Source organism: Podarcis liolepis (assembly GCF_965112155.1).
Source record: "Podarcis liolepis genome assembly, chromosome: 1".
Classification (NCBI taxonomy): Eukaryota; Metazoa; Chordata; class Lepidosauria; order Squamata; family Lacertidae; genus Podarcis; species Podarcis liolepis.
Genome location: NC_139554.1, coordinates 45,103,465 through 45,131,259, shown reverse-complemented (window position 1 = coordinate 45,131,259; position 27,795 = coordinate 45,103,465). Strand labels below are relative to the sequence as shown.

The 27,795-nt window shown below is 42.2% G+C and overlaps 4 protein-coding genes across 9 annotated transcripts in view; 1 reads left to right on the top strand and 3 right to left on the bottom strand.

Moving 5' to 3' along the window:
- Window positions 1-781, bottom strand: part of STARD9 (StAR related lipid transfer domain containing 9) — a 107,399-nt gene extending 106,618 nt beyond the window's left edge. For 3 of the 4 annotated variants that reach the window (XM_083504665.1, XM_083504664.1, XM_083504666.1), the window contains exon 1: window positions 245-780. In XM_083504665.1, coding sequence (XP_083360791.1) covers window positions 245-291 — 47 coding nt within the window. In that variant the 5' untranslated portion in view covers window positions 292-780. Of the gene's footprint in view, window positions 1-244 lie in introns of all 4 variants that reach the window. The other variant, XM_083504667.1, reaches the window with a different exon arrangement.
- Window positions 782-4,001: 3,220 nt separating this feature from the next.
- HAUS2 (HAUS augmin like complex subunit 2) lies at window positions 4,002-13,064 on the bottom strand. Of its 2 annotated transcripts, none has more exons than XM_083510279.1 (6): window positions 12,939-13,064; window positions 10,815-10,907; window positions 9,503-9,572; window positions 7,413-7,545; window positions 6,296-6,404; window positions 4,002-4,686 (listed from the first exon to the last, which is right to left on the bottom strand). In XM_083510279.1, exons 1-6 carry the CDS (start codon window positions 13,026-13,028, stop codon window positions 4,534-4,536), a joined length of 648 nt encoding a protein of 215 aa, XP_083366405.1. In that variant the 5' UTR covers window positions 13,029-13,064; the 3' UTR covers window positions 4,002-4,533. The 2 variants fall into 2 exon arrangements, with proteins under 2 accessions (XP_083366405.1, XP_083366406.1); XM_083510280.1 differs by lacking the exon at window positions 12,939-13,064 and adding an exon at window positions 12,706-12,735.
- A 374-nt stretch (window positions 13,065-13,438) lies between these two features.
- LRRC57 (leucine rich repeat containing 57) lies at window positions 13,439-25,542 on the top strand. 2 transcript variants are annotated; one of them, XM_083510163.1, is made up of 7 exons: window positions 13,439-13,576; window positions 16,870-17,050; window positions 17,624-17,759; window positions 18,322-18,590; window positions 20,224-20,409; window positions 21,447-21,529; window positions 25,271-25,542. In XM_083510163.1, exons 2-6 carry the CDS (start codon window positions 16,967-16,969, stop codon window positions 21,486-21,488), a joined length of 717 nt encoding a protein of 238 aa, XP_083366289.1. In that variant the 5' UTR covers window positions 13,439-13,576; window positions 16,870-16,966; the 3' UTR covers window positions 21,489-21,529; window positions 25,271-25,542. The 2 variants fall into 2 exon arrangements, with proteins under 2 accessions (XP_083366289.1, XP_083366288.1); XM_083510162.1 differs by lacking the exon at window positions 25,271-25,542 and having other exon boundaries at window positions 21,447-22,355.
- Window positions 23,899-27,795, bottom strand: part of SNAP23 (synaptosome associated protein 23) — a 20,334-nt gene continuing 16,437 nt past the window's right edge. Inside the window, exon 8 of the mRNA XM_083510359.1 lies at window positions 23,899-26,712. Within this exon, the coding sequence (XP_083366485.1) occupies window positions 26,647-26,712 (66 nt within the window). The 3' untranslated portion in view covers window positions 23,899-26,646. The remainder of the gene's footprint in view (window positions 26,713-27,795) is intronic.

Genomic DNA, 27,795 nt, shown 5'->3' with positions numbered 1-27,795 from the left:
GCGACGCAACCATTGCAACCAGCACATGTTAACACCTGGCAGCTCCTCCACAGAGGAGACGCGAGCGCCGCACATAACGGTCCCACACGCGCACAAGCCGCGCTACGGTGCAAACAAGCTGGCGGCGCGTGCGTGCAAAAAGCGTCCTCTCCCACCCTTTGTGCACATAGACGTGTGCCTGCGTCTTCGAGGTCGACTCCCTCTCTTGCCACCCTCAGCCGCCCCAGCGCCACCCCCGGCCCACCTTTTGCTGAGAGGCCGGACCCGCACCGCCACTTTGACATTCGCCATGTCCCGTCTTGAGTTGCAGCAAAAGGCGCCCCCTCCTCCCCTCCGCCGCGGCCGCCGAAGCCACGACTCTGCATCACATCCCCGCCGTCCTCCTCCGAGCGCTTCGGCTCTCCGCAGAGCCCTGGGCAGGGGAAACGCGGCCCGACCCCGCCCAGCGCAGCGCAGCTGCTCTTGAGGGAAGGGCCTGGCCGCCTGGGGAGAGGAGAGGAAATGGGGAGGGAGGGGCTGCTGCTGCTGCTGGGCCGGTCTGAGGGAATCGGGTGTCTCCAATTTCCCTCCGTTTTCCGTGAGGCGCTGGGTCTGCGGCTAAGTGGCCGGCTGCTCCAACTTCTGGGCGGGTGGGGAATACTCCAAGTCAGGGTGAAACTTGAGAGAAGTTCATGGAGTATGGAAAGACGCTTAACTCGACAACTTTCCACTCTTGGCCTAAAGAGGGCGCTGGGTAACGCCATAATAATAGTAGTAGTAGTAGTAGTAGTAGTAGTAGTAGTAGTAGTAGTAGTAATAATAATAATAATAATAGGAAGTCCAGCAATATCTCACCCCAATGCGGGTGACACATGTGCTTCAAAAAAGAAAATAAACCACATCTGGCTTCTCAAAAACAGCACCTGTGGTGAGGTGGGCTCTGGCTCGCTTAATAACAACACGTAGAACAAGGATGGCGTGCTTCCTTGAAGAAAAAAAACAGGATTCTTCTCGGTGCATTGTTTTATTTAGAAAGAGGTAAACTGTGATTGGCACATAATTCTGTAGTAAGCAATCCTAAAGGTGCAGAATAAATCGCCTTTGCTGAATCAGGCCAAAGTTTGCAAAATCCAGCATTCTTTGCAAAAATGCCAGCAATTACTGGGCAATAGAGTCGACCAGAAACTGATCACCAATACATGGATACACCTGTAAGTCACAAGGAGCCTTCTGACCCCATGACTGATCTTACCTGACTGGAACTCTCCGCTTGCTGGTGTGATACACACCTTTGTTCACCATCCGAACACCCCATCTTGCAATTTGAGTGTTATCTGTTGTGGGCCCATTGCTCTGAGCCTCATCTAACACCCTTGATGGCATGTTTCCTGGATCCTTGGCTTCTTTAGGTCCACTCTATAGTGTATACATGAGTAGATCTATAGTGGCCTGCTAAAATGCAGATTCTCATATATATAAAACTTCCCTAGAAAGATACCCAAACTAATACTGCACATAAGTAGAAGAGTCAGCTTATGTAGTATTACAACAAAATAAATTTTGTATTGTTACAAAATTCTTGGTAGCCACCTTTATAAGGTTCAAGATGATTTATACTAACAAAACTATTCAAAATTAAATTATAAAACTCAAAGGGCAAACAAAAAATATAAAGTGCAGCTACCCACTAAGGAGAAACTGCACACCTCTAAGGGGAAATCATTCCAAAACCTTGAAGCAGCTGATGAAGGAAAGGCCCCGTTATGTTCCTGATAAGTTGTATATGGAGCAAGGTCTGACTCAGTAACTAAAAGTGTCATAGTTAATACTAGGGAGGTGGTTGCAGAAATATGGGGCCCACTGTTCGAAATGCTTTTAAGAGGGAAGCACTAGCTTTTCATCTAGTAAATATACTGGCGGCCAGTGCAGGTGACACAGTATTGGGTGAATACAATCATGTCTTCTATTTGCTAGGAAAGGCAGAGTGCATTCACACTGTACAGTTATCTTCATACTGCTAAAAATACTATTTATGCAGCACCTTTTCACTTTCAGAGAGCTTTAGTGTCTTTTAGGTATTTGCCTTCACAATACTATGAGTTTAGTATTGTTTCCATTTTGCAATATAGAGCTAATACTGATATCTATAATCTTGTTCAAATCTACGCTGTGAGCCGATAGTTAAAAGTTAAAAATAAAGCAGGGGTGTGGTGGAAAGCATGTAAACTTTCAGACTGTTACTGATAACAAAAGGGAACCATTCACAATTATGCCCCCTAGTGACAAATGCATCAGCACACCAAGACCATTAGAGATGACCATTCAAATTTGTGTGGTTACTAGCATCTTAAAAAATAGAGACATCACCTTGCCAACAAAGGTCCGTATAGTAAAAGCTATGGTTTTCCCAGTAGTGATGTATGGAAGTGAAAGCTGGACCATAAAGAAGGCTGATCGCTGAAGAATTGATGCTTTTGAATTATGGTGCTGGAGGAGACTCTTGAGAGTCCCATGGACTGCAAGAAGATCAAACGCATCCATTCTTAAGGAAATCAGCCCTGAGTGCTCACTGGAAGGACAGATCGTGAAGCTGAGGCTCCAATACTTTGGCCACCTCATGAGAAGCGAAGACTCCCTGGAAAAGATCCTGATGTTGGGAAAGATGGAGGGCACAAGGAAAAGGGGAGTACAGAGGACGAGATGGTTGGACAGTGTTCTTGAAGCTACCAGCATGAGTTTGACCTAACTGCGGGAGGCAGTGGAAGACAGGAGTCCTGGCGTGCTCTGGTCCATAGGGTCACGAAGAGTCAGACACAACTAAATGACAAAGGTTATCTGTTCAATGTTGTCATCAGCTGTCAAGAGTCAACCACTGTTATCTTCCTTTTTCTCAGACAGCATATAACAGTATGAAGTTCCGTTTGCCATCATAAGTCTTTGTGAAAAGATTTTGAGATTGTTCAAATGAAACAATCTGTGTAACATGTAAGAATTTACCACTAGTTGTATTTAAACATGGATCATGGACCCACAATGTTTTTCAACTCTCAATACAAACCAAGGTTTTTGAGAAATTCTATTTGCTTTTCATTATTTTATCTGAAACCTCAGGTGCTGTGTTCTTTTCTTTTAAATTAAATTGTAGCACTCTGGATTTGAGGCTGCAATCCTAAACATGCTGATGAAGGAGTAAATTTCTTCGGATTTAATAGGACTGCTGAGTTAACATGCTTAGGACTGTGCTGATAAATTATGTCCTGTTGTTGCATCATGTGAACTTTGTGAATGTACTCTAACAGAAATATCTGCTTAAATTAGTAGTTTAAGTTGTCTGTTAATATCAGTAACAGGTTAACTCCTTTAAAGAGAATTCAGCAGAAATAAATTAAGGAACTGATATGAATGTCTTTGAAGCATATTAAACTAAAAACTGCAAATCTCTACACACATCCCACTGAATTCAATACAGCACAACTTAGTTCAAAGGAAATGTGTATAGGACTGGCTAACTGCATGGGCAAATTTACACATTTACCTACATGCCACTTAGGAACAAATAAATATAAGGATTACGAAAGAGTTAGAATTGCCACCTTCAATGTATGAGAGTGAAAGAAAAACTACCCATCCATTTCTATTAAGAAAGCATGTTTAGGTTATAAACACACAAATGCCTGCTTGCCAGGTTGTATGCATATGGGCGTTTATTGTGGGATGTTCCCTGCTTTTAGTTTTTATTTTAACATGTGAAAAAGAACACAGGTCCTGTCACTGGGGAAAAAACAGTCTTCCTCAGGATGCTGTTTACATAGCAGCACATCTATCTTGTGCTTTCTCTCAGCGGCTGGAACAGAGATCAGATGAAGATGAGAGACTGATGATGAGTCATAACAAGCTATAACGAATCAAGCATAGCTGATGGAGGATTATGAAACACGGGCATTTGCTAGCATAGTGACAGGCTCATTTGTATACAGTTGCTTATTCCGCCCCCCTTTCAAATACAAACAAAGGAAAAAGTATTTATTCAGTTTGTTTATTACTAACGGAATACTGTTTCCCATACTCTTCCTCTGCATTATTTTCTAGTACAGTATTCAACAGTATGAAGAGCAAAGGTATCAAGCTACAGATTTTCATATATGCACATTAGGACAGGGTGGAATCTAAAGCTTTCCCACCCATACAAAAGAGTCTATAGTCCAGTATTTTGATTGAAGTTTTGTACCAAGATATGAGTGGTCTCACTTTTTAAAATAGATAATGTTTATATAAAACATTTTCTATAAAATATAAAACATATGTACATGAAGCTGGTCTTGTTAAGGCAACATAATAAAATTGCTTCTTTAAAATATTCCTCAGAACCTCAAGAGGGCCATTTAACATCCGTTGTCAGTTTCTAACATAGCACTATTTCTACGTACAAATATATATTTCAGACAGACACAAGTGACTTTAAACGTGATCGAAGACATGCATTTTATCTACACACCAAATTTCTAAGTAGCCCGAGAATTGGGAAGGAAAAGGCATGGCAGGGAGTGTGCACTATTACAGAGTTATACTTCTGAACCAGGAATCTGATTCAGCAGTCAGCTGTGAATTTTCAAAGATCTCCTTTACTTTCTCTCTCCACTCCAGTATTTGTTCTGCCAGTGCTTTTGTGTCTGTTACTAACAAGTCCATCTTTGTTAGTGCACTGTCCTGGAATGAAATAGGAAAACAAGTATTTTAGCATGCTATGCTAAAACTGCAACAACATAAGAACTCATCACAGGGACTGCTGCTCAGGGGAAGTGAAACTAGCATACCTGCCCTGGCATTTGTCAACGTACTCCAGGAAAGATTCCTTCATATAGCTTTAGGGGTAGCCATATTAGTCTGTTACAGCAGAAACCCAAGAATTGACGCGGGTGGCACTATGGGTTAAACCAGAGCCTAGGATTTGCCGATCAGAAGGTTGGCAGTTCGAATCCCCACGACGGGGTGAGCTCCCGTTGCTTGGTCCCTGCTCCTGCCAACCTAGCAGTTCGAAAGCGCGTCAAAGTGCAAGTAGATAAATAGGTACCGCTCCAGCGGGAAGGTAAACGGAGTTTCTGTGCGCTGCTCTGGTTCGCCAGAAGCAGCTTAGTCATGCTGGCCACATGACCCGGAAGCTGTACGCCGGCTCCCTTGGCCAATAAAGTAAGATGAGCGCCGCAACCCCAGAGTCGGGCATGACTGGAGCTAATGGTCAGGGGTCCCTTTACTTTTTAAAGACTAAGAAATTTATCCTGGCATAATCTTTTGTGGAGCAGAGTCCACTTTATCAGATGCATTTTGTAATCCTCACCTGGCAGATATGTAACGCACACATGGGTATTAAGAAATGATAAGCTTGCTATTAAGTCAAGTTTAACGTTTTGTTATTAATTTATAACTCCCTAGAACCGGATTATCTGAAAGAGCAACTCCCATATAGATCTGCTCGTTCACCAAGATCTTTGGAGGAGGCCCTATTAGTTATGCCAGACTGCAGGGGCTCATCTTGTGCCCCTAGACTTAGCAATGCCTTAGCAATGACCCTTCTTACTCTTGAGATATGGCAAGCACTTATTTAACAGCTTCTGTTAAACACATATCTATTCACTCAAACTTTCCCTTGCTTCTGGCATCAGTTGAATGATACCTGACTGCTGTTAACAGTGATATGCTGGCTTTTTAAAATAGTTTTTAGCGTATACTGAATTGTTTTGCATTTAACTGCTTTGTTGTTCATCACTTCGGTACTATTTTAATGAGGGGATGTTAAATAAAGGAAAAATGTAAAAGTTGGAATTAAATGGCAATGAAAAGCAAAATAAAGTACAGCCCAATGGAACCGTACAGTTCAACTGTACAGTATGCAGAATAACTAGAGTGACCCTTCACAACTGCAATAATTAGTGATAATACAATCATCTTAGCACTGACGGGAAATTAACACCTGTAGCAGGACAGAAAACCAGTCACTATTCAGACTCAAATAGATGGAATTGAACTTTCTGATCAATTGATTCAGCAATTGAAGCTCCTTTCTTCAAGGACAGAGATACAGATTCACAGTTTCTCTAATTGCAGGGGAAGCTTAGTGTGAAGTGAAGCAGAAGTTACAGTGCTTCACATACCTTATGTCAGGCACAGGCCTATTAGCCAGCATTCTGAGTGAGACAACCCAGGGAATCCATAGCCTGGTGAGATTTGAACCGGAGACTTCCAGCTAAGACTTCCAAGCTCTTAGCCACTACTTTACTATCAAAGGAAACTAGGAAAAGTTATATGACAGACCACTCACCATGTTTTTCATAACTAGAGGTATTTGAGGAATGCTCCTTACTGTGGTTAGATGGGTTTCTAGTTTTTCAATGAAAGCCACTGCCGACACCAACAATTCTACTACATGCCTGCATGAAAAAGAAAAATTTAACAGAAAATGATAATATCTTTGTGAGGTGATATTTCACACTATGGAGGCTAAATATATGTATCACCTAGGAATATTTCAAGTTGTTAGCACCGTAAAAGAGTAAATATAATCTGGGGGATTTGAAGGGGAGGGGAGATTGCTCAATAATTCACATGTTACGATTGTTGTTATTTTTTATTTTATTTATTTATTTATTGTTGTTGTTATTATGTTTTGGTTTCTAACAGGAAACCCGCCCCCCAAGAAGAGATAATAGGAAGAGAAATTTCAATTGACTCTATACTGATGGTGCTGGAAACAGATACAGACAAATGACACTGAACCAATATATTACTTAGTAATGGCAGCAAATGTTTGAACAGCCCAATATTGGGGGAAAGCAGCCACCTACTATCGCTGAGTGGTTGATCTTTATTGGTCCTTAATGAAATGCATTAAATGAACATGGATGAGAATTAAGAAGTGAAAATAGAACACAAAAGTTATTTAGAAAATTTATTTTAATGTTATAGCAGAAACAATGCCTTAATATGAATTGGACTGAGCTGATAAATGATTTAGAATAATTTAGCTGTCAGACTAATGCAGATTTAGAAAACAGGCTGTGTATGCCACAGGGTGATTTAAAATAGGAACTTATCAGGAAACAAAGAAAAAAGAAAAATGTAATGAATAAAGTAAGGATTGTGTGTCTTGTAAGAATGTTAGTGACTATGGTTAAAATAAAATGCATTTGTGATACACTGAATATATGTCTGAAGTGTACCTTTGATGAAAATTGAAATAAAGGATGTTATTTGGTAGCAGAAGTGAACTGATTGTGGCTGTTTAGAGTTCTGCAGTAACTTATTTTTCAAAAAAAGTTTTAGCATAATCATTTGCAGTTTTAACTGTAATTGGATTTTGTTCCCAATGTATTTTATTGATCTGGAAAAGAAATGAAGAGTACCCAACATGTAAGTAAAATAACAAAGCAGTTTGTTACCTGTGGTACATAGCTTCAATAGGCAGACTTTCTTGACGCACTGGTTTCATTAGCCTCTGCCTAAGAACCCATTTCTCTTTCAGCACTGCTTCTAGGTGTTTGTTCATCGCTTGCAGAGCCTGGCATTTCTGAGCTACAGATTTGTTTTTTTTAAAAAATGGAAAACTTTCAGATTTAAACATGAAATGAAGTGAGAGCAGGTTCTTTGTAAAACATATTTTTATGCTTTGAAACACAGGCTTCCAAAACACTGGTAGCATGCTGTGTGAATCTGTGATTGTCTAACAAAATTGTGTGGCCTTATAGAGCACCTGCAAGGTGAATCACATCAAGAGACCCCCATGGAAGCAAGCAGCAGCTGCTGAGAAATAAAGACCACAGGTTTCTAAGCATATCCTAGGGAATGCTGTGTACCCTTGATAACAGGACAAGTAACAGCAGACAAACTGGTGAAAAGGGTCATTTGTCCACCATTCTCAATCTTTCCCTCCAGTGCTAATATATGTGTACTCTACTTTCTATTAATGCAGGGCGATTATGTCCACTGTGTTCAATGGGACCTGTCCCCATGTAAATATGTACAGGATTACAGCCTTAGTGTTTCAAACGTACACCTGTGAAGAACATCTTACATTTAATTTTCCCCCCCATTATTCTTGGTTCTGCTCATTTCAGTCAACACTGGTAGCCTTTGTGAGCCTTTTCCCAAGATCTTGGGACTTTCCGCCTTCACCCAATACATGTAGGATTGTCATAGTTATGGATGCAATGTTTAGTAGCTTGCATGGAATAATGAGTTTTGGGTTTTGGGGGAATGGCGTCCATGTATGGCAGGTATGGCAAACCTCCAGCTTGCAGGTCTAATTAGGCCCACCTCAGGTGTCAGTCTGGCCCATTAAATCTGTTTCCCTGAAACCATACCAACCTGCTTCATACCCAACCTCTGCCCGCCAGACGTTTTGAGACTACAACTCCCATAATCCCTGACCACTGGTCCTGCTAGCTAGGGATCGTGGGAGTTGTAGGCCAAAAACATCTGGAGGGCTGAGGTTGAGGAAGCCTGCCTAACATCATATGTGACATTGGGTGAGGGACACACAGCTGTCCATGCACAATTGGGAACTCTAAAATGTGCTCCTCATTGTGTATTGGCAAGGTAGCTTGATTCACACAAACAAGTTGGGATCAGCTGTGCTACAGAGCTCCCCATGGGGAACTCCGTAGCAATGACCACCACAGAAAGCAGAGCTTGGAGTCAGTCAGACCAAACAGCTGACTGGCAGTAACTTCAACCTCTCTTGGATTTTCCTTTCTAGAGTGGTTTGAACCAATAACCTGTCAAAATGCTACACTGCCTGCACTCAAGGTGGAAGAACCTAGGATCCACCCCACTGGCCAGATCCAGTTCCCTACCCCCTGGTGTATGGATTTTCCTCATGCAACTTGCCTAACTACTCATCACTGAAGTGGTATCAGGATGGCGTGCCACCTGCTGCCAAGCCAAATTGCTTCCCAACCTAGGGATATGTTTTTGTCTTTCCTCATAGTGTATGTTTTGGATGGTTGGCTTAAGTTGCTCACAGTTGTCTTAAATGAAACGCTCAGGATTCTGAATGAAATGCCCATTTCAGCATATGCGCAATGCATCTATGGAGTTGATGAATACAAACACTTCTAATTACTTGTTTCCTTTTTCAGGGATCATTCCTGTTCAAACTTTTTCGCTTTGGCTGCCAGATGCTTCGTCACCTGCTAAGTGTGTTAAGCATGCTACTTCCTCAACAGGCTTCTTCTACTCTCCTGCTGCAGCCTCCAGGCACCCAAAAATCTGTTTTGGAAGGTTGGTGGGCCAGATGTGGGGCGGCAGCAGGCTGCAAAGGGGAGGAGAGAAAGGTAGGTCCCATTGTGTCCACTGGCACAATGCTGGATCTTGTTCATAGATGGCAGCTTTGTGACTCAACCAATCTCTCTGACACCAGTATACTTACAGCAGGATGAAGATGTAAGGCTTTGTCTAAATAACTCTTAAGACTGATCTTCTAGGAGTGCTGTTTTGGGGATTAAACAATAGCATGAAACAAAATACTTACTTAGGTAGAATGGATGAGTAATGTCTGCTGTATCTTTTTCCATCTGCAGGATTTCAGCATCTAGCTTCATCTATACATATTAAAATAGTTACACTTATATCCATGCAGTATGTTTAATGTATTTACAGTTGCACTTATAACTGCTTTAAAACCCCCAACAACCCTGACCATTTTCAAGTATTTTTATCAAAGTAATTCTTCTATGCTTGCAGGAACCACAACATAATTTTATTTCTGATAAGATTTGTGGGAAGCTTATTTTTTAATGTATTTAACTAAAATCTCATAATTTCTTTTTTAAAAATAGTTCAATTTATCATCCCTTAATTCCGGCTTTATTAAGACTTCCAGTCTCCTATGCAACTACAGAGTTTGGATGCTGGAAAACAGAATCTGTTCTAGGTGGAACTATTATAGGCTAAATTCCTACTTAATGCAATTTTCATGGCTATGTCACTAAATCACATCTCTGTAGAAGAGGATTAGGGGTGATAATTTGACAAGCTTCTCAACCTCAGTTGAGGCACCAAAGAACAAAGAGGGAGAGGGAGTCCTGGCTAAAAAAATATATAGGATTGATTTCAAAATATATTGTTCACATGATAAGAAGTGCTTCTTACCAAGTGAAAAATATATTTTAGAAAACATTATCTTTTGAAACCAGGCAAAACAGAAAAAGAAAGAAATGCGGAGTTATAGTAAGGGGATACCTGGTTTGGCAGTAGTACATACGATCATGAGCTAAAATGAATTAGTGGTGTAGTGGCCAAAGAAAAAGGGAGGGAGGACGCAAATGCAACTTTAAGATGCATTAATCAAACCACAGTTTCTAAGTTCCACTTTATCTTGTCCACCTGAAAAACTGTCCAGTTCTGGGCACCACACTTTAAGAATGATATATAGACAAATTAAAAGAGGTGAAGAGGAGGAAAATGAAGATGATTAAGGGTGAGGAGAGCAAATAGTTGTTCTCTCCTGCTCCAAAGGGCAGAACTAAGTTACAGCAGGGTTGGTTTCAGCTGAATATTAGGTGAAATCTCTTAAATGTAAGAACAGTTCAACAATAGGAAAATTACATAAGGAGGCAGTGGCCTCTCCCTCACTGGAGGTCTTCAAGCAGAGGCTGGACAGTCATCTGTTGGAGATACTGTAGCTCTGGATTTCATGCATTGGCCTAGATAGCCTGCAAAGCCCCTCTATAGTCCTATAGTACTGTTTCACCACTATGAAATCATTTATTACAATTCAGAGGAAATTGTATGTATGGCCTATTCAGCAGAGCTCCTATTCTGATGCTCAAAGATTATTTTACCTCACTGATTTCAGCTTGGAGATCAGCAATTTGTTCTGCCTCTGAGAGGCGAACAAAGCAAGGAGCGGGTTTTCCACATCTATCCAGAGTTTCCTGAAACAGAAACGTGAAAATTCTCAATAAACATAAGCAATTCAAGCTTCCTTGAAATTAGGGTTCCAGTCTTAAATACATTTAGGTTGCAATCCCAATGTCTTTGCCTGGAGAAATGAAGGACAAGCCAAGGTCGGCGGTTCGAATCCCCGCGGCGGGGTGCACTCCCGTCGTTCGGTCCCAGCGCCTGCCAACCTAGCAGTTCAAAAGCACCCCCGGGTGCAAGTAGATAAATAGGGACCGCTTACTAGCAGGAAGGTAAACGGCGTTCCGTGTGCTGCGCTGGCTCGCCAGATGCAGCTTGCAGACCTGGAAGTGTCTGTGGACAGCGCTGGCTCCCAGCCTCTAGAGTGAGATGAGCGCACAACCCTAGAGTCTGTCAAGACTGGCCCGTACGGGCAGGGGTACCTTCACCTTTTTATTACCTCAGTAATGGACTGGATGAGAGCCAACAAACTGCACAAACAATCCAGATATGACTGAGGCACTGTTCAAGGGTGGTTTCCCAGACTAGATAGGTAGAAGGTTGCCTCATCTTGATTGGGGTTACACTTCCTCTGAAGGAGCAGGTACATAGTTTGGAGATACCTCTGAATCCATTGGTGTTGCTTGAGGGTCAGAGTGGCCTCAGTGGCGCAGAGTGCCTTCCATAAGCTCCAGCTGGTGGCTCAACTGCACCCCTAACTGGACAGGGATAGCCTAACTACTGTTGTCTATGCTCTGGTAACCTCTAGGTTAGATTACTGCAACGTGTTATATGGCTGCCTCTAAAGATGGTGCAACTGATACAGAATTCAGCAGCCAGCTTGCTCACTGGGGCATGGCAGTTTGAGCATATCACATCCACCCTACTTCCAGATCCTAACACGCATCGGCAAGGCCTGCGTAAATGTTCCACTCTGCTGTTTTAGTGATGTTTTCAAAGTCATTTATGGGTTTAGCACAACACACACATGTGCACCTCCATCAGACACCTCCATCAGACACATGTAAATCGGTTGTTTCCTGTATCTGCCCATTCCTCCAGTCAAGCCTTTTCCCTCCACTTTGGGGAAGGGCTGTGGCTCAGTAGCAGAGCATCTCTTTTGCACGTGAACACAGAAGATGGCATGTTCAATCCCTGTCATCTCCAGACAGTGCTGGGAGGGAGCCCAGGCTGAAACTATGGAGACGCACTGACAGTACTGACAATATTGAGCTAGATGCATAAATGATTTGACTCAGTATAATGCATCTTTCTATGTTTCACTCTGTGTAAGTTACTTGTGTTCTGCAACAAAAGTCACTTCTATGGAATTAAAAACAAGGGTTACACATGCACAGACCCCATCCCCCCCTACTGAACTTATGGGAATTCTCCATCCACAGTTATGCAGAGTGGAGTGGATCAGCCTTTTAGCATTTAAATATCCATGCAGAGTTTTCCTGAGGATGCAAGATATAAAGAAAGGAAAATAAGATATTTCGTTTCGATTTAGGAACAGAATCCAATCCAGGTGGTCCAGAGAGCTACAAGAGCTGACAACTATAAAACTACAACTAGGATGGAAGTTAATATTTTTTACCATCATGAGCATGTTTCTTTCAAGAGTAAGCCCACCGCCTAGATGTATTTTTAAGCAAAAGTAAACACACCACAAGCACACCAGAACTGTTGCAGCTGGACTAAAGGAACAAGGACAAAAAGCTAACTTTCCAAAAGGTGTCAGGTAGCAAGGCTACAAAAAGGGCCTCCCTTGACTTCTTGGATTAATGCTGCCAGCCAGAACAGAACATACTGGGCGGCCTATGAACATACCGATACTATCAGCATCTTTTAAAAGCAGCAGGCAGCTTCAAAAACGCCTTTCCCATCCCATTACAATCGAATCTAATAAACTGAGCAGCAGCACTTTCCCAAAGTTTGGGCAGAAACGAACACACTGCAGATAATGGTTTTGCATAACGCGTATTTACACATTTCAGATGATGGTTTTGCGTTACGTGTATTTATACAACGTGGGGAGGGAGAAAAAGCGCAGCCCGTCTCACCTGGGACACCACCCCCGCGGACAGGCAGCCAGCCAGCAGCAGCCCAGCCGCCGACGGCTGCACAGGAGCCCACGGATTCGAAGAAGCCATGGCGAGGCGAGCATCCGCCGCCGCGCGGAAACTCTCTCGCGCGCCTCGCCTTCGAATGCGAAGCGCCTTCTCGCGCTTCCTTTCAAACTCGCGCCGCCATCTCGAGTGCGGGCAAGCGGCTCACCGGCACATTAGACGAGGGGTTGCTTATATATATATATATTTGTGGCAGGGAATGAGGGGACTCCCGATACAGGAGGCGCAACCCCGACGCAGCCCTCCCTGGCGCCTACTTATAGCGGTACCGGGCTGCGGCGAGACCAGATACCCTGTGGAGCCCAACGGCACCCAGGCGTCGTGGCCCTTCCCGCCATGTTGATTGTTGGCGGAAGTGAACCCGGCCGTGTGGGTAATGTCCACCCCCGGAGAACCTCCACCTCAAGCTTATTCCGGGCAGAGGCTTCGCCATTATTCACGTTAGGCGACGGGGTTGTGCTGTCATCCGGGGCTTGCGATTCGCCGTGGGGGATTAAAACAGTGCGGCTGGCGTTTCTGGTGCTGCGTGTGCTTGTTGCTAGGATGCGAAGCGGCGGCGAGCGTAGTTACAGGTAAGACGAGCTCAGGTGCTTGTCCACCTCTTTAGGTCGTTCTCCCGAGAAAGCCCCTGGTTCCCGTCCTCCTTCCTCGGAGGGAAATCGGACTAGGGCAGCAGGGATGAGATCCCTCCGTTTATAGCCTGTGCATCTTTACCTAAAAGTAGCTGCACCTGGGAAGTAAAAACTCAGCTAAACTGTGTGGCAGCGCATCTGGGCAGCCCACTACAATGCGTTTCTACTCGGAAGTAAGTCCTGTTTGAATGCGATGGTTCCTGTCCCAAGCCAGTATCCTGAAGCTTGGCAGCCTAGTCGCACTGAGTTCAGTGTGGCTGACTTCTCTGAGTAAAGAGAAACTTGGGCTCTTTCCCTCTAACGTAGGTCAACTTGGACAACGCCCATCTTAGATAAATATGCTGCTTTGTTTTCCCCTCTCCACCCATAGTCCGCCTGGGTTGTATCCAAGCACTCGGAGTAGACCCATTGAAATTTGTGTTAGTCATGTCTATTAATTTCAGTGGGCTTACTCTGAGCATCACCTGCGATGGATACAGCCTCTTCGCTGGATAGAGATGGCATATTGTTTGATAGCCATATGTGGAAGTGAAAAGTTGTTGTTTTCAATTCCACCAGCTGAGATGGAGGAAGATGGAGCAGCTGGGTTTCATCTTGTCCTCTTTATTTAGATCAGAACTGTCTTCACCTACCCACAGCCTCTCTTCCCAGCTTCAACTGAGAGGAGTGAGGAGGCGGCATGGAGAGCAGGCAAAAGCTGGTTCAGGGGAACTGAGACACATTGTTTAAATACTGTTATTGAGTGAATAAGGATTTTGTTACAGTGGTGCCTCGCAAGACGAAATTAATTGGTTCCGCAAGTTTTTTCTTCTTGCGAGTTTTTCGTCTTGCGAAGCACGGTTTCCCATAGGAATGCATTGAAAATCAATTAATGCGTTCCTAGGGAAACCGCTTGCCAGGCTGGCGGTGCAGAGAAGGGCTTTTCTCCCCACCGCAAGCCTTCAGGACAGGTACGGGAACAGAGGGGAAGGCGCGCAGCGCTTTCCCTCTGTTCCCGGGGCTTGCGTGGGAGGAGGGTTTTTCCTCCGCACCGCCAACATTCAGAACAGCATTCTGAATGTTGGCGGTGGGAAGGAAAACCCTCCTCCCACCCCAAGTCTTCAGGAAAGCCATCCGATGCCGGGCGGCGGGAGAAGGCTTCCCCCCGCCCCGGCATCGGAGCTTCGTTCTGATGCCGGGCGGGGGAAGGAGGCTTTTCCCCCCCACCGCCCGGTATCGGAGCTTCGCTGTGATGCCGGGCGGGGGAAGGAGGCTTTTCCCCCCACCTCCGGGCATCGGAGCTTCGCTCTGATGCCGGGCGGGGGAAGGAGGCTTTTCCCCCCCACCGCCCGGTATCGGAGCTTCGCTGTGATGCCGGGCGGGGGAAGGAGGCTTTTCCCCCCCACCTCCCGGCATCGGAGCTTCGCTGTGATGCCGGGCGGGGGAAGGAGGCTTTTCCCCCCCACCGCCCGGCATCGGAGCTTCGCTGTGATGCCGGGCGGGGGAAGGAGGCTTTTCCCCCCCACCTCCCGGCATCGGAGCTTCGCTGTGATGCCGGGCGGGGGAAGGAGGCTTTTCCCCCCCACCTCCCGGCATCGGAGCTTCGCTCTGATGCCGGGCGGGGGAAGGAGGCTTTTCCCCCCCACCTCCCGGCATCGGAGCTTCGCTCTGATGCCGGGCGGGGGGGGGGGAGGAGGTCCGAGGACAGTGGGGAAGACGCGCTGCGCTTCCCCGCTGTCCCAGAGATTTCCCTATGGGCTGTCGTCTTGCGAAGCAAGCCCATAGGGAAATTCGTTTTGCGAAGCGCCTCCAAAACGGAAAACCCTTTCGTCTAGCGGGTTTTCCGTCTTGCGAGGCGTTCGTCTTGCGGGGTACCACTGTATATGCATATACCAGTACTTGGGTGGTGCAGAAAAGAAACAGTGTTGACATTTTGAAGTTAAAAATCCATAGGCCTTTGCGATTCCTATAGCCGTGGAACCTAAACTTGAATCAATTATGTGAGCTCAAATCTGCAGCCTTTGTTTGCAGTACTGTAGATTAGTTGGGATTGAGGAAAGCAAAAAATGGAACCATTGAGGGGTTAAATATTTTATGGTATCTTCTGCTAACATCTATGCTTTTGATCCTTTAAGAACGTGAATATATTAATCTCTGTTGCTCATCACTTGATAATCTGGAATTTCCAGGAATAAATATCAAAACTATGTTTACAAAGAAATATTTTTCTATGCTGGCTCATTAGTTTAATAGTTTGTGAGCTTGGTTGAGGGATATGTGCTAGAACCTGTTGTGCAAGTACCTTTCCACCATCCTACGTGACTGCTGGTATTTCTTTGTGGCCCTGTTCACATGACAGGGTAAGCTAACTATGACTTACCTGGACTGTGCAAGCGCACAGGCTCTGGGAGAGGAGCTTGTAGCTACTTTACTCCAGTCGTTTTTTGCTTAGCTAAACCAAAGTTTGACTTAACATGTTGTCCGAAACCGAACTTGTGGTTAAGATTTCTCCTCGATAACCTGAGCTATATCCAAACTGTGTTTTTTTACTGTGTACTTGCTTTTTTTAACAATTGTCAATTCTGTCTTGTTCTTAATGGATTTGTAAGTTGCTTTGAGACATTTTCTTGTGAAGAACAATGAATAAATCTAATACAGTACTCAAGAAGTAAGCCCCTGTGAATGCGACATATTCCCTAGTTTGCATATGCTGAGCCTAGGGTAGACTATAAATAAGTTCTCATGGCTTCTAACATTATAAAGCTTGTTACTGGATGGGCCTGCCTGCCTGATTACATAACCTACTTAGTAGAGCTTTTTCTACAAGGCCAAATAAATTACAGTAAAAACATGGGCATGTCTACTCAGAAATACATCCCATTGAGTTCAGTGGGATTTACTCCCAGACAGGTGCATGTAGGATTGCAGCCTTAATCTTCTTGGACTACGAGCATCAACATGCTGACCTGGAAACAAATTGTTTTCAGTACAGCTTAAAACACATTCAGTATTGCAGTCTTTGTCTAAATCTTTGTCCTACGTACTGGATATGCCCATATTTCCATATAGTTCTTTTTCATTAACTGTCCAGCTCACCCTCTATGTCATGATGACCGCATCAACTTATGCTTGATTTCTTATCCCCTGAGAAATAGGCCTGAGTGCTTTTCTTTTCTTGTAAAGATGATTGCGCTGCTGGGAAAAAGTGACTGATAATCCTGTATCATAAGTATTATAAATTTACCTTTTAATAGAACATAAACTTATGTTGCCTGATGTGGCATGAATGAAAGTGACTCAGCTGGACTTGTGCTACACACATTTGTTAGCATCTGATACAAGAGCAGGAGGATGGGAAACAGTGCCTTAAAAGCGCATTTGGAGACAGCACAGAAAACGGGCGTATTCCAGCTGACGGGAAAAGGCCTTTCTGAGGTAAAGATCTATATCATAAACATGTGCCACAAATGATTTTATACTGCATAACGCAAGAGACAGAGAGAAATATTTGTGCTTTGAAGAGTTTTAAAATTTTTGAAATCAATTTTTGATATGTTAGTGGGATAAGAAGCATAGAAATGTCAGTTGAATGGGTTCTAATTAATGTATCTTATCCTAGCTATAAAAATAAAAGCTATTGGTTTAGTGAGGCTTATTCCCCAGTAAATGTGTTTTGGATTACAACTTTAGACCATTGCTGCTCAGGTGAGATAGGATGGGAACATATAAGATTTTGCATTGCTTATGCTACCTATCATAGTGGACATGACATACTGTGATAAATTTTGTGTAATATGTAGTTTAATTGTCAATTTTGGAGGATATTCCCAAATTAAATTGTCCCTCTAGTCCTTTCACACCATTTATAGTTTTGTAATTCTGTCCTGCAACCTTATAAACCTAAAAAGCTCCTTTCCTGCACCTTTTATTATCTTACCTACCCACATATACTTAATGCAATTTGTGTCGTTCTGGAACTTTCACATGATTTCTGAATTGCTTTTTCAGTTTCCTGAAGATCTGCAGAAGCTTGCAAGTAACCTCAGAACAATAGATTTGTCGAACAATAAGATTGAGGTCCTACCACCACTAATGGGAAAATTCTCTGTGTTGAAGAGCCTTGCTTTAAATCACAACAAGCTGAGTAAGACTTCTTAAATAACTCATCATCTTGCTGAAATAAATTCAGTGGGACTTAGTGACAGGAAAAATATATATTTAGGATTGCAGCCTACATTACTACAAGTTTAATTCCATCATTTTCTTTCAAAGTAATAGACATAACTCAATACATTGGTTAAAAGCTTTGCTGCTTAGTAGAGGATGCTGTAAAGCTTGCAAAAACAGATTTTGTCACCATTACGATTCCAGGTTGCTAAGATACTCAAAATTATCTCATCTTATTGAAATGCTCGTGACTTGTGAACCAAGCACTTAACTTGAAAAATTGCCTTTAATCGTGCCCTACCTCTCCTCCTTCATTTTTCCACAAGCAGCTAGAGTTCAAAGAGAAGGTAGAGCCTGCACACTAATTCGGGCAATTGTAACTTATCCATTCTATATCTTCATGTATTGTAAGATAAAATGTTGACTGTATCCTAACACAATGGGGTGCTGTATGATTCCACAACAGTGACCTTTATACTATAATTGTTCTTTCCTCCGAACAGCTTGATTTTATTTGTTTATATATATATTTTTGCTAGCTGCACTACCTGAAGAGCTGTGCAAGCTGAAAAAATTAGAGGCGTTGCATCTGAACGGCAACCAGCTGACGCAGTTACCGGCTGCCTTTGGACAACTTTCGGCACTAAAGACCCTGAGTCTTTCTGGAAACAAGCTCCGAACTGTACCTGTCCAGCTCTGCAGCCTGCGTCACCTAGATGTGGTGGATCTCTCCAGAAATCAGATCCAGAGTGTGCCAGATACAGTTGGGGATTTGCAGGCCATTGAACTCAACTTGAATCAAAACCAGGTCTGGAAACTAGTTTTTGTAGGTGTATATCATTCAGGAGGAAAGAGCTTCTCAAAGCACAAGCGTCACTTAAAATTCTACTGAAATGGGGGATCTCACTTAGAGCTGCAAGCAAAATTTAACATATTCCTTTTGTTTTGTTTGCCCCTATGGGAAATCTGCTAGGTTATTCTGTATTTTGTAACACAATTTTCCATTTGTTGAGAAGAACGTTGTAGCGTTTATGCTTTGAACATCATGTCTTTCTTCAACCAGTCTTAATTCCATTCCATTAAAACAATACACCAGTGAAGTTACATTCAAACCTTGTACAAGTGGAAGACAGCTCATGCAGCTGAACTTTCTGTTTCCCTCTCCTTTCCCCCTGTAGCCTCCAAAAAGCCTTTCTAGAGGTTAAAGTGGGACTGATTGAATATTGGATGCTATATTTGATGAAGCTACAGTGGGAGGGAGGAAATAACCTGAAATCTAGCCTGGGTGATTCCCCCCCCAACATACACAGTGAGCATAGCACACAATGTTCTATAGAGAGGCTTTTGGGGATGGTGCAGAAAAGAGAAGGGAGAAGGACACAAAGCTGTTTGTACAACATGGTTCACCCCATTGGAGGCAGTTCTATAGGGAAAATAGATTGCTTGAAGTTATGGAGTTGTTGTTTTTGGGTTGGTATTATAGGGCTTGAATTTGCATATTGTGCAAGCTGAAACGACAGTGCTATTGCCATAATTTTATGCATGCATGTCTTAAAATGCATTGAAATTTTTGTAACACTTTTTTAAAACAAGGTCACACCAAAGCACTGAATTGCTGCTAGTCAGGATGGACGAAAATAGCCATCATGTTCAATCAGATGTTTCAGATCAAGCCCCATCCCCTCAGCATTGGTAATACAGTGGTGCCTCGCAAGACGAAAAAACCGCTAGACGAAGAGAAGCAAGCCCATTGACGGATTAGTGGATTAGCGCTATTAGCGGTTTTTAGTGGCTTTTAGCGGCTTATCGGCTTATCGGATCAGCTGATAAGCGGCTTAGAAAAAGGGGGGAGGAAAAAAACCCGCAGGAACTCGCAAGACATTTTCGTCTTGCGAAGCAAGCCCATAGGAGATTCGTTTTGCGAAGCACCTCCAAAACGGAAAACTCTTTCGTCTAGCGAGTTTTCCGTCTTGTGAGGCATTCGTCTTGCGGGGCACCACTATACAAAGATACCTTAGAAATGGGGAACTACAAAATTCATGGCCCTGTGATGTTCATAACTAAGTACTCAGACTCAGTGTTGGGATGTTTAATTGTAACTCTCTGTGCTAGTTCCTGCAGTGAGTCCATCCTAGCTACCCAGTCAATTCCCCAATAGTTTAGTGTATCTGCATTTTGAGCATTTCTGCCTCCGACGATGGAGGCTGAGCATTGTAATCATGGCTAGTAGCCATTGATAGCTTTATCCTCCATGAGTTTGTCCCATCCTCTCTTAAAGTCACCCAGGTTAGTGGCTATTACTGCCTACTGTGAGAGCAAGTTCCATAGTTTTAACTATGAGCTGCATGAAGATAGGATTTCTTTTATCTGTCCTGAATGTTCCAATTTAGCAGTGGCAGAGCAATAACTTTTTTTCCCTTTCCCTGTTTGATGCACGATAGATTTCCCAGATCTCCTCACAGATATCTTACTGTCCACGCCTCAAGGTCCTGCGTCTGGAAGAAAACTGTTTAGAACTAAGCATGCTTCCTCAGAGTATTCTCAGTGATTCTCAGATCTCTCTGCTTGCTGTAGAGGGCAATCTCTTTGAAATCAAGAAACTTCGAGAATTGGATGGATATGACAAGGTCTGTACTATTCTCTCCCCTCCCTCACCCTGCTGTAAACCAATAGGCTTGGGGGAAAATAAGGCTTCCATTTGTGAATGAAATTAGGGGAAAATGTTTGACTAGTGTCTTGCCCCTCATTGAATCCTAATCTCTCCTACTTCCAAGACTTCTGTCAGATAGTAGCATTGTTGTTACATTCAGTTAGGAATATTACAATTCTGTTCTGAATTTGAAGAGTTGTTTCAGCTTTTCCAGCTGCACTGGCTCCCAGTAGAGTACAGGGTCAGATTTAAGGTGCTGGTTTTGACCTTTAAAGCCCTTCACGGCCTAGGACCCTCGTACCTACGGGACCGCCTCTCCCGGTATGCCCCACGGAGGACCTTAAGGTCCATAAATAGCAACACCCTAGTGGTCCCGGGCCCTAAGGAAGTTAGATTAGCCTCAACCAGAGCCAGGGCCTTCTCAACACTGGCTCCGGCCTGGTGGAACGCTCTGCCTCATGAGACCAGGGCCCTGCAGTACAACTTATTTTTTCTTTTCCTTCTCCTCCTGTGATGAGGCTGCATTTTAATATTTTAATGTTTCAATATTTTAATGTTGTATTTTAATTTTGCTTTTAAGTTGTATTAATTCAACTTGTTTTTATTATTGCTTGTTAGCAGCCCTGAGCCCAGCCTTGGCTGGGGAGGTCAGGGTATAAATAAAAATTATTATATTATTATTATTATTATTATTATTATTATTATTATTAATTACCTAATACTATTTTACTTTTAAATTTTCTAATTCATTTGTCCAGCACAGAACATGAGTTTGTAGCTAACCAGTTATTTTTCTGAGTAGACCCAACTGAAGAGACCAAAGTAATTATGTCAATTAGTATCAGTTGGCCTGCTCCGATTTTGGATGAACAATGGCTACAACCCATGATCTTGAATTGGTTCGGTATAAGAAACTGCTGGATAGGAAACATTCTTGAGAATCTCTCATTTATCTTCCTTTCTCTTGCATTTATTCCACCCAAACTCCTAATTTTATCATCTTCTTTTTTTAAGTACATGGAGAGATTCACAGCCACGAAGAAAAAATTTGCCTGATGGATTGCGACCGGTCTTATTTCATGAAGGAGAGACAAGAGGTGTGATGCACATAGCTTATATGCTGCTAAGTCTTTTCAGGAGAAGGAAACTCAAGGCTTTAACTGCAAGAGAACTTTGAACTGGTTGAATATGTTGTTTTTAAGGCCACAAAGTGAAACCAGGAATTGGTGCAACTATCTTGTACGTTACGCTTTCCACCTTTGCAGCTAACAAGGCACTTCTGCTTATGTGATTCTCCATCTTCAGGGATCATTATGTTGTAAGAAGAAAAATGTTGTAGAACTCACTTGGGCTGCAGAGGTTTTATTACAGACGTTGGCAGCCTTATATAAAGTATGGAGTACATGGAGATAACACTAAGGGGAACATTTGCCAAGGAGTACACTGAGGTTCTGTAACAGGATTAACTCTAGAATGCAAAGTCATCTCTTTGCATTAAATGTTTTATAGTGTAGAGGAGACTGATGTTTTTAAAAAATAAATAAATAAAAATCATGTACATTTGAAAGCACAAGTAATTGGGCTGATAGTAGCTCAATATGTCTAATCAAAAATAGTTGTCCTAGCTTCATCTCATGCTCACCTCCCCTTGAATGGCTTGTCTTCCATTTGATGGTGTAATGCCCTCTCGTTCACCTGAGCATGCTAAATGAATGAAATACAGGTTCATAATGTCTACACTGTATTTGAGGGGGGAGGGAGCTGACACCTTTGCACTCTGTGTTCATGGCAGGAGCAAACTCAACTGCTTAAAGGGGATGATCACCTTATTACTGCCTTATACAAAGCACCCAGGAGGACCTAAGATATGCAACTTTCTTGAATAACTTGTATATTTTTATTAAAAAGATATTGCATCCACAACTGTCTTAAGCTTTTTGGCACCTTTTGACAAACTTCAGTTAATATATAAATTCACATCATGTAATCTGAATAGTAAAGAATAAATATGCACAGCTAAAATTGTTCCTGTAAAATACATTGCTCCTTATAAACTATTTAAAATAAAATACCTAGGAAAAAAAGCAGTACAGTATAATTCATCTTTCTATATAGTGTGTGGGCTGTCAAGATCAATATGCATGCCTGTCGCTACTGGTGGTTGCTTTGGGTGTGATTGAAGGAACAACATAGTCTTTTTTTTTTTTGTAACTTGGATTTAATTGCTGGGGAAGGAGTTCATAGTTTGAGTTTAAAGGCTGTGTAAAGAATACAGCCTTTAAGTCATATCTATACCCATATACAGACTATACAGTCATACTTCGGGTTACGCGTTTTCGGTTTGCGGACCACGCTGAACCCGGAAGTACCGGAACCAGTTACTTCCGGGTTTCGGTGTTCACGCATGCACAGACGTGCAAAATGGCATCACGTGTGTGCGCAGACGCAGCGCTGCGGGTTGCGAATGTGCCTCCCGCATGGATCATGTTTGCAACCCAAGGTATGACTGTAACTCTTGCCTCCCACCCCCATTCTTGCATATAGTTCCATGTAGTACAAAAAACACATCTGTTGAGTCTAAATTTCAGGGAGATGCGTGTGACTTGGAAGTTGCAATTTGAAAACCTAAGTGGTCTTGCAAAAGTACTGTTTTACATGTTAAGCTCACTTAACTGATTTGTTTTTGTTTCCAACCTTGGGTCAGTCACTAACTCTGAGCTAACCTACTTCACATAGTTGTTGTAAAGATCTAGAAAGTGATAGAAAATGACTGCAAAATCAGACGATGAGTGCTCATATCATATGTACCAAAATTTGAGTGCAAAGTTGGGCAGATGTATTAAGGCTAACCTTATCAGGTACCTTACCACTCACCCTTATTATGCAATGCTAAGAAAACCTGATTTGAGAACCTTTATGCACATCAAGCGTATATTCTCCCCCTTCCCCCACCATGTTTATCTTCTACTAGCCAGTGAGGAGTAGGGATCAAACAAGTATGCAGGAGAAAAGATTTTACTAGACAAGACTATATGAATCAACTTTCATTTTGGGGAGAACAGCTACTTGGGAGTTCTGGCAAGATTAAACCACCCCCATAAAACTAAAGAATTGTACATAGCCAGTGTGACACTAAATTCTTAGAAATTCCTCAGAAACTTGACAAACTTCAGGGTTTATGCTACTTGACACAAATATATGGAAAGGAGAATATCTGAGGCTTGAGTTTCTCCCAGTACTTGAAGAAGGCATCTATACTTCCTCTTGCCACATAAAATATAGGTTGTTTTTAGAAAAGGTCGCCACAGCAGCAGCAAAAAAGCATTCAGTGGAAGTCAGTTTTGATGAGTTCTCAGGTGAGAAAATCACTTGTAGCTTACTCTCTCTAAAGTAGGCAACAAGGTTGTATTAAGTTCGATTTTCAATGCTAGTTAGCATTACACGTGTTTTTGAAAGAGACAGGCAATGCAGGCAACCATAAGTTAATTTATTCAGTCCAGCAAGTAGAAACCTGAGGCATTCGCTTAATTACAGCTTAAAATGGGCAATCTAGAAAGCAGAAAATAAGGTATAGTTTGATGTAGAGCACTATGCAGTTAAAAGCTATTTAAGAATTATAACACAAGAAATTACGCTATCCACATCCAAGTACTTTTTCACACTGCTGTAGAGTTTCCACAGAGGCTAGTGAACACATGTGCATTAGACAGCTACATTTTTACTTCATCTGTGATGGCAGTCTGGTAAATCTGAAATTAACAGTAACAGTTATTATAGCACTTGAATGTTCACCATTTTATTTCCATAGACTAGTAAGGTTTAGTGTGCGAACTGCCATTTCCAGCTTTGAGGATTGTAAGTTTCACTATTACTAATACAAGGAAACAAACTGACAGTGATGTGCGCAGTTTCTACCCTACACAGCTAGAATTACCACCTTGCCCTTGTTGACAGGAGGTTACGTGGAAGACTGAGCTTTGTCTTATTATAATAAAAATTATGGCTCAGTTGGAATTGATATGCAGAGTGGCAGAAAAATGAGGTATCCTCTTGTCATCTATGGGAAGTGACAATACAATGAGCCAATTTGTTTTAAGCTCTTGTCTGGCAAGACTTAAAAGACTACTGCAGCAGCCACCACAAGGCACTGCTATTTACTGGGCAGTCTTTTTAGAAAGAAAAAGCACTCAGAAACAGTCTACATGAAGTATTTTTTTTCTTCTATGGAAGGGTTGGGAACTACGCTCCTCCCTCAAATTATGATCAGTTTATAATTTTTACATATGATAAAAAATACTCAGCTTAAACATATAGCAGCACAAAGCACTAAGTCCATATCTCTTTAGAAAACAAAATGATTCCAATGCTGTTTGGTGAACTCTTAATTAGAAGAGTGAACTAAAACTTTCTTGAGAATCCTTGGAATTGTAACATTTTTCATTGAACCAGTCCTATAAGAAAGCTAAATCAAGCACCTTCATCCTGAAACAGAAATGAACTGAAAGTTATATGCTAAGCACTACCGAAGGCCTGCACAACTTGCAACCCATCAAATTAAATGTAGTCTAGAAGCCATGAATGGCAGTTCCTCATGGGCTCCAAGCTTCAGGATTACACAAAAGGCTTAGTTCACAAGGGCCTAGCAAGGCACAACGCATAGTTGATGGTGTACATTCAAGCTTGAGGGATCACAATTTGTAGAGCAGGCATAACCTACAGCCAAGCCACAGCTTTAAAGTTTGTAAAATAAACACAAGTTCAGTCTCATGATAAGAAAGATAGAAGCAGCAAAGCTATGCTTCAATACTGACTTCAGTCTTTCACATACTGTATTTCAGTACAGGTTTGAAGCTTGAATACGCATATGGTTCCAACTAAAAGATGAGACAACTATTTTGTAATGAGTTGCTGAAGGAAACCAGGTGAGCACACAACTGTAGTCAATTCAAAACAATTTAAAGAACGGAGTTTTATCAAGCCACAGCAGATGCGAACTCACTGTAACAACCATAGCTTTTGTTCTCACTGGAAACTAGATTGTGCCCTGCTTTGGATGTATCTCTAGAAATCCTGTAAGTGTTTTGCACCGAATAAATATCTCACGATGCTGGTCTCCAGATGTCGGCTTTTTGGTACACAACTAGATTCATAGTTTGTGTAGGGAGGGATGAATTTATTTAGGAAACAGCATTACAAAATAGTTTTTACTCAATCTTAAGCTCTGCATAACTTTCCAAACGTTGCTTTTTGATGGAACATTTCACAGATCAAAATCTCTTTTCAGCAGTACCAGCATCCAAAGAATATGCAGCATTTACCAAGAAAAGGAAAAGATGTTTTCTGACAACTCATACAATAATCTGCAACAGAGCTCTTCACCTGGAAGTGTTTTGCTTGGAATCCTGAGTTGATCATTAGGTGCTGTGTAAGCCCTTTCACCTCTCCTAGGTCCTCTGGCCACCAGAAAGTATGTCTGGGTAGAGCAATAACTAGTAGGATTGATGACAAACACCCAGTTTTTCCGGAATAAAATGGGGGATAAACTCCTAAAAGTTTTGTGAGAGTCCCATGTCCAACTATACAGGGTTTTTTGTGTGTAGCTGGACTACTCATCCCCTTGTTATCCAAATGAGAATTGCTATGGCTCAGAAAATGTACTTCTCTCCTATATATATATATCTTGAATGCCAACAATGATGTGTTTTAAAGCCCCATTCTCAAAAGTAGTAGTTGCTGAACCACATATTCCAATTATAAGAATATAAAATGCACCCCCCATCATGTATGGTTTGACCATGAAATCTAGGTGTTTGGTAAACTAAGGTCAGCTTTAAGACAAAGTTCATGAAAATTACTCATCCACCATTTTAGTGATGACATGAAATATTGAGTGAGGTAATGACTTCTGCCTTTGCTCAGTTGCCTCACACTCACACATCTTACTGCAAAAGGGGGAGAAGGTACCATGGAAATATTTGAAGCCAGAAAACGAAACCCTGAGGATATATTAAAAAGAGTAAGAAAGCCAAGTCTCTGTTGTGCTATTTTCCTGGATTCTCAAACCGAGTCTGTATACAAGCAACAAAAGAAGCCATATGATGCATTGTCCTGCTTTGTTCCCTCTTCTGAATCCAGCCATCTTTCTTCTTTGGAAATTGAGGTTTGTAGAATAAAATGGACGTCTTCAGTTGGATAAAGAATTGGAAGCAGGCTGCTAATTTTCAATGAGTTTTTTGGCTCTTACATTGGCTTGCTCAATACGATCTTTGTTGGTTTCAGCCTGGAATACAAAATATAGCATAAGACTGCTACTAAACTAGAAAGATGAAAACAAACTGTATCATACTGTGATTCAACCATTTCTTCAGGAGCTGGCTCAGAATAAAGATTGATATTATGGTGAGTCAGTAGTTAAGTGGTGCTTGAAGCCATCTGAGCAGAAAAGCCTTTCACTCCTGCAACTCATTCAGAATTTAGAGCAAATACCACCTACCAATGGAGATATGCTTAAAGTACTGGAAGAAATGCTTTGGACCCTGGGTGTACTGGCCACTGGCTGACTATTACACCAGCAGTTTAGGATTTAAGGTGGCTTCTAGAAGTGTTCTAGAAGAGCAAAATTCAATGTACTCATTTTCATCAATGCGAAGACCTAAAGGGGTTGGGCCTTACGTATCTGAGCCAACTTCCTTCTCCATGATCTGTTGTATGTTAAGAACAGCAAAACCATGATGGGAGACAATCTTGGGACCACTCTCCATATTTGGCACACCCTGCTTCAAGGAAGTCCAACCCAAACTACGCCAGAGTGTTTTCCAAAAGCAGCTAAACCTTCCTATTCAGTTAACTGTTTAGTGGCAGTAATTGTGATATAATCAAATTATTAGGAAATATGTAGCACACATATATAATAAAGAGCAATCTTCAGCTAAGTAAAGTAGGCCAGTATTCTCACACCCATATTACTGGGAGCATGGGAGAAGCCAAGGCAGGGAAATAGTGCTGTATTCTTTTGTGTAAACCACAGTCACTTAATTGTATTCATAACTCAGGAGATCTGTATCAAGGTTTTCCAGGTCTTATACCATGTTCCTAAATAACTATGGTAGCTCTGATTTGTGCATTTCTCTCTCATTAATGTAAAAACTGGTAAAAAAACTAACCAAAACAATTCAAGCACAGTGTTGAACAGAGGTTCCTTTCCATGATTTCTCGAAAATGTACCTTGCTTTCAGTTGTCTTATTTTTGTTGCTGCTTAACATTGGGATTAAAAATCTAAGGCATGTGGAATATTATATCTCAGCCTATCAATATAATGTTTATCATAATTTTCTACACTGAGTGCTACAAAAGAATCCAGAA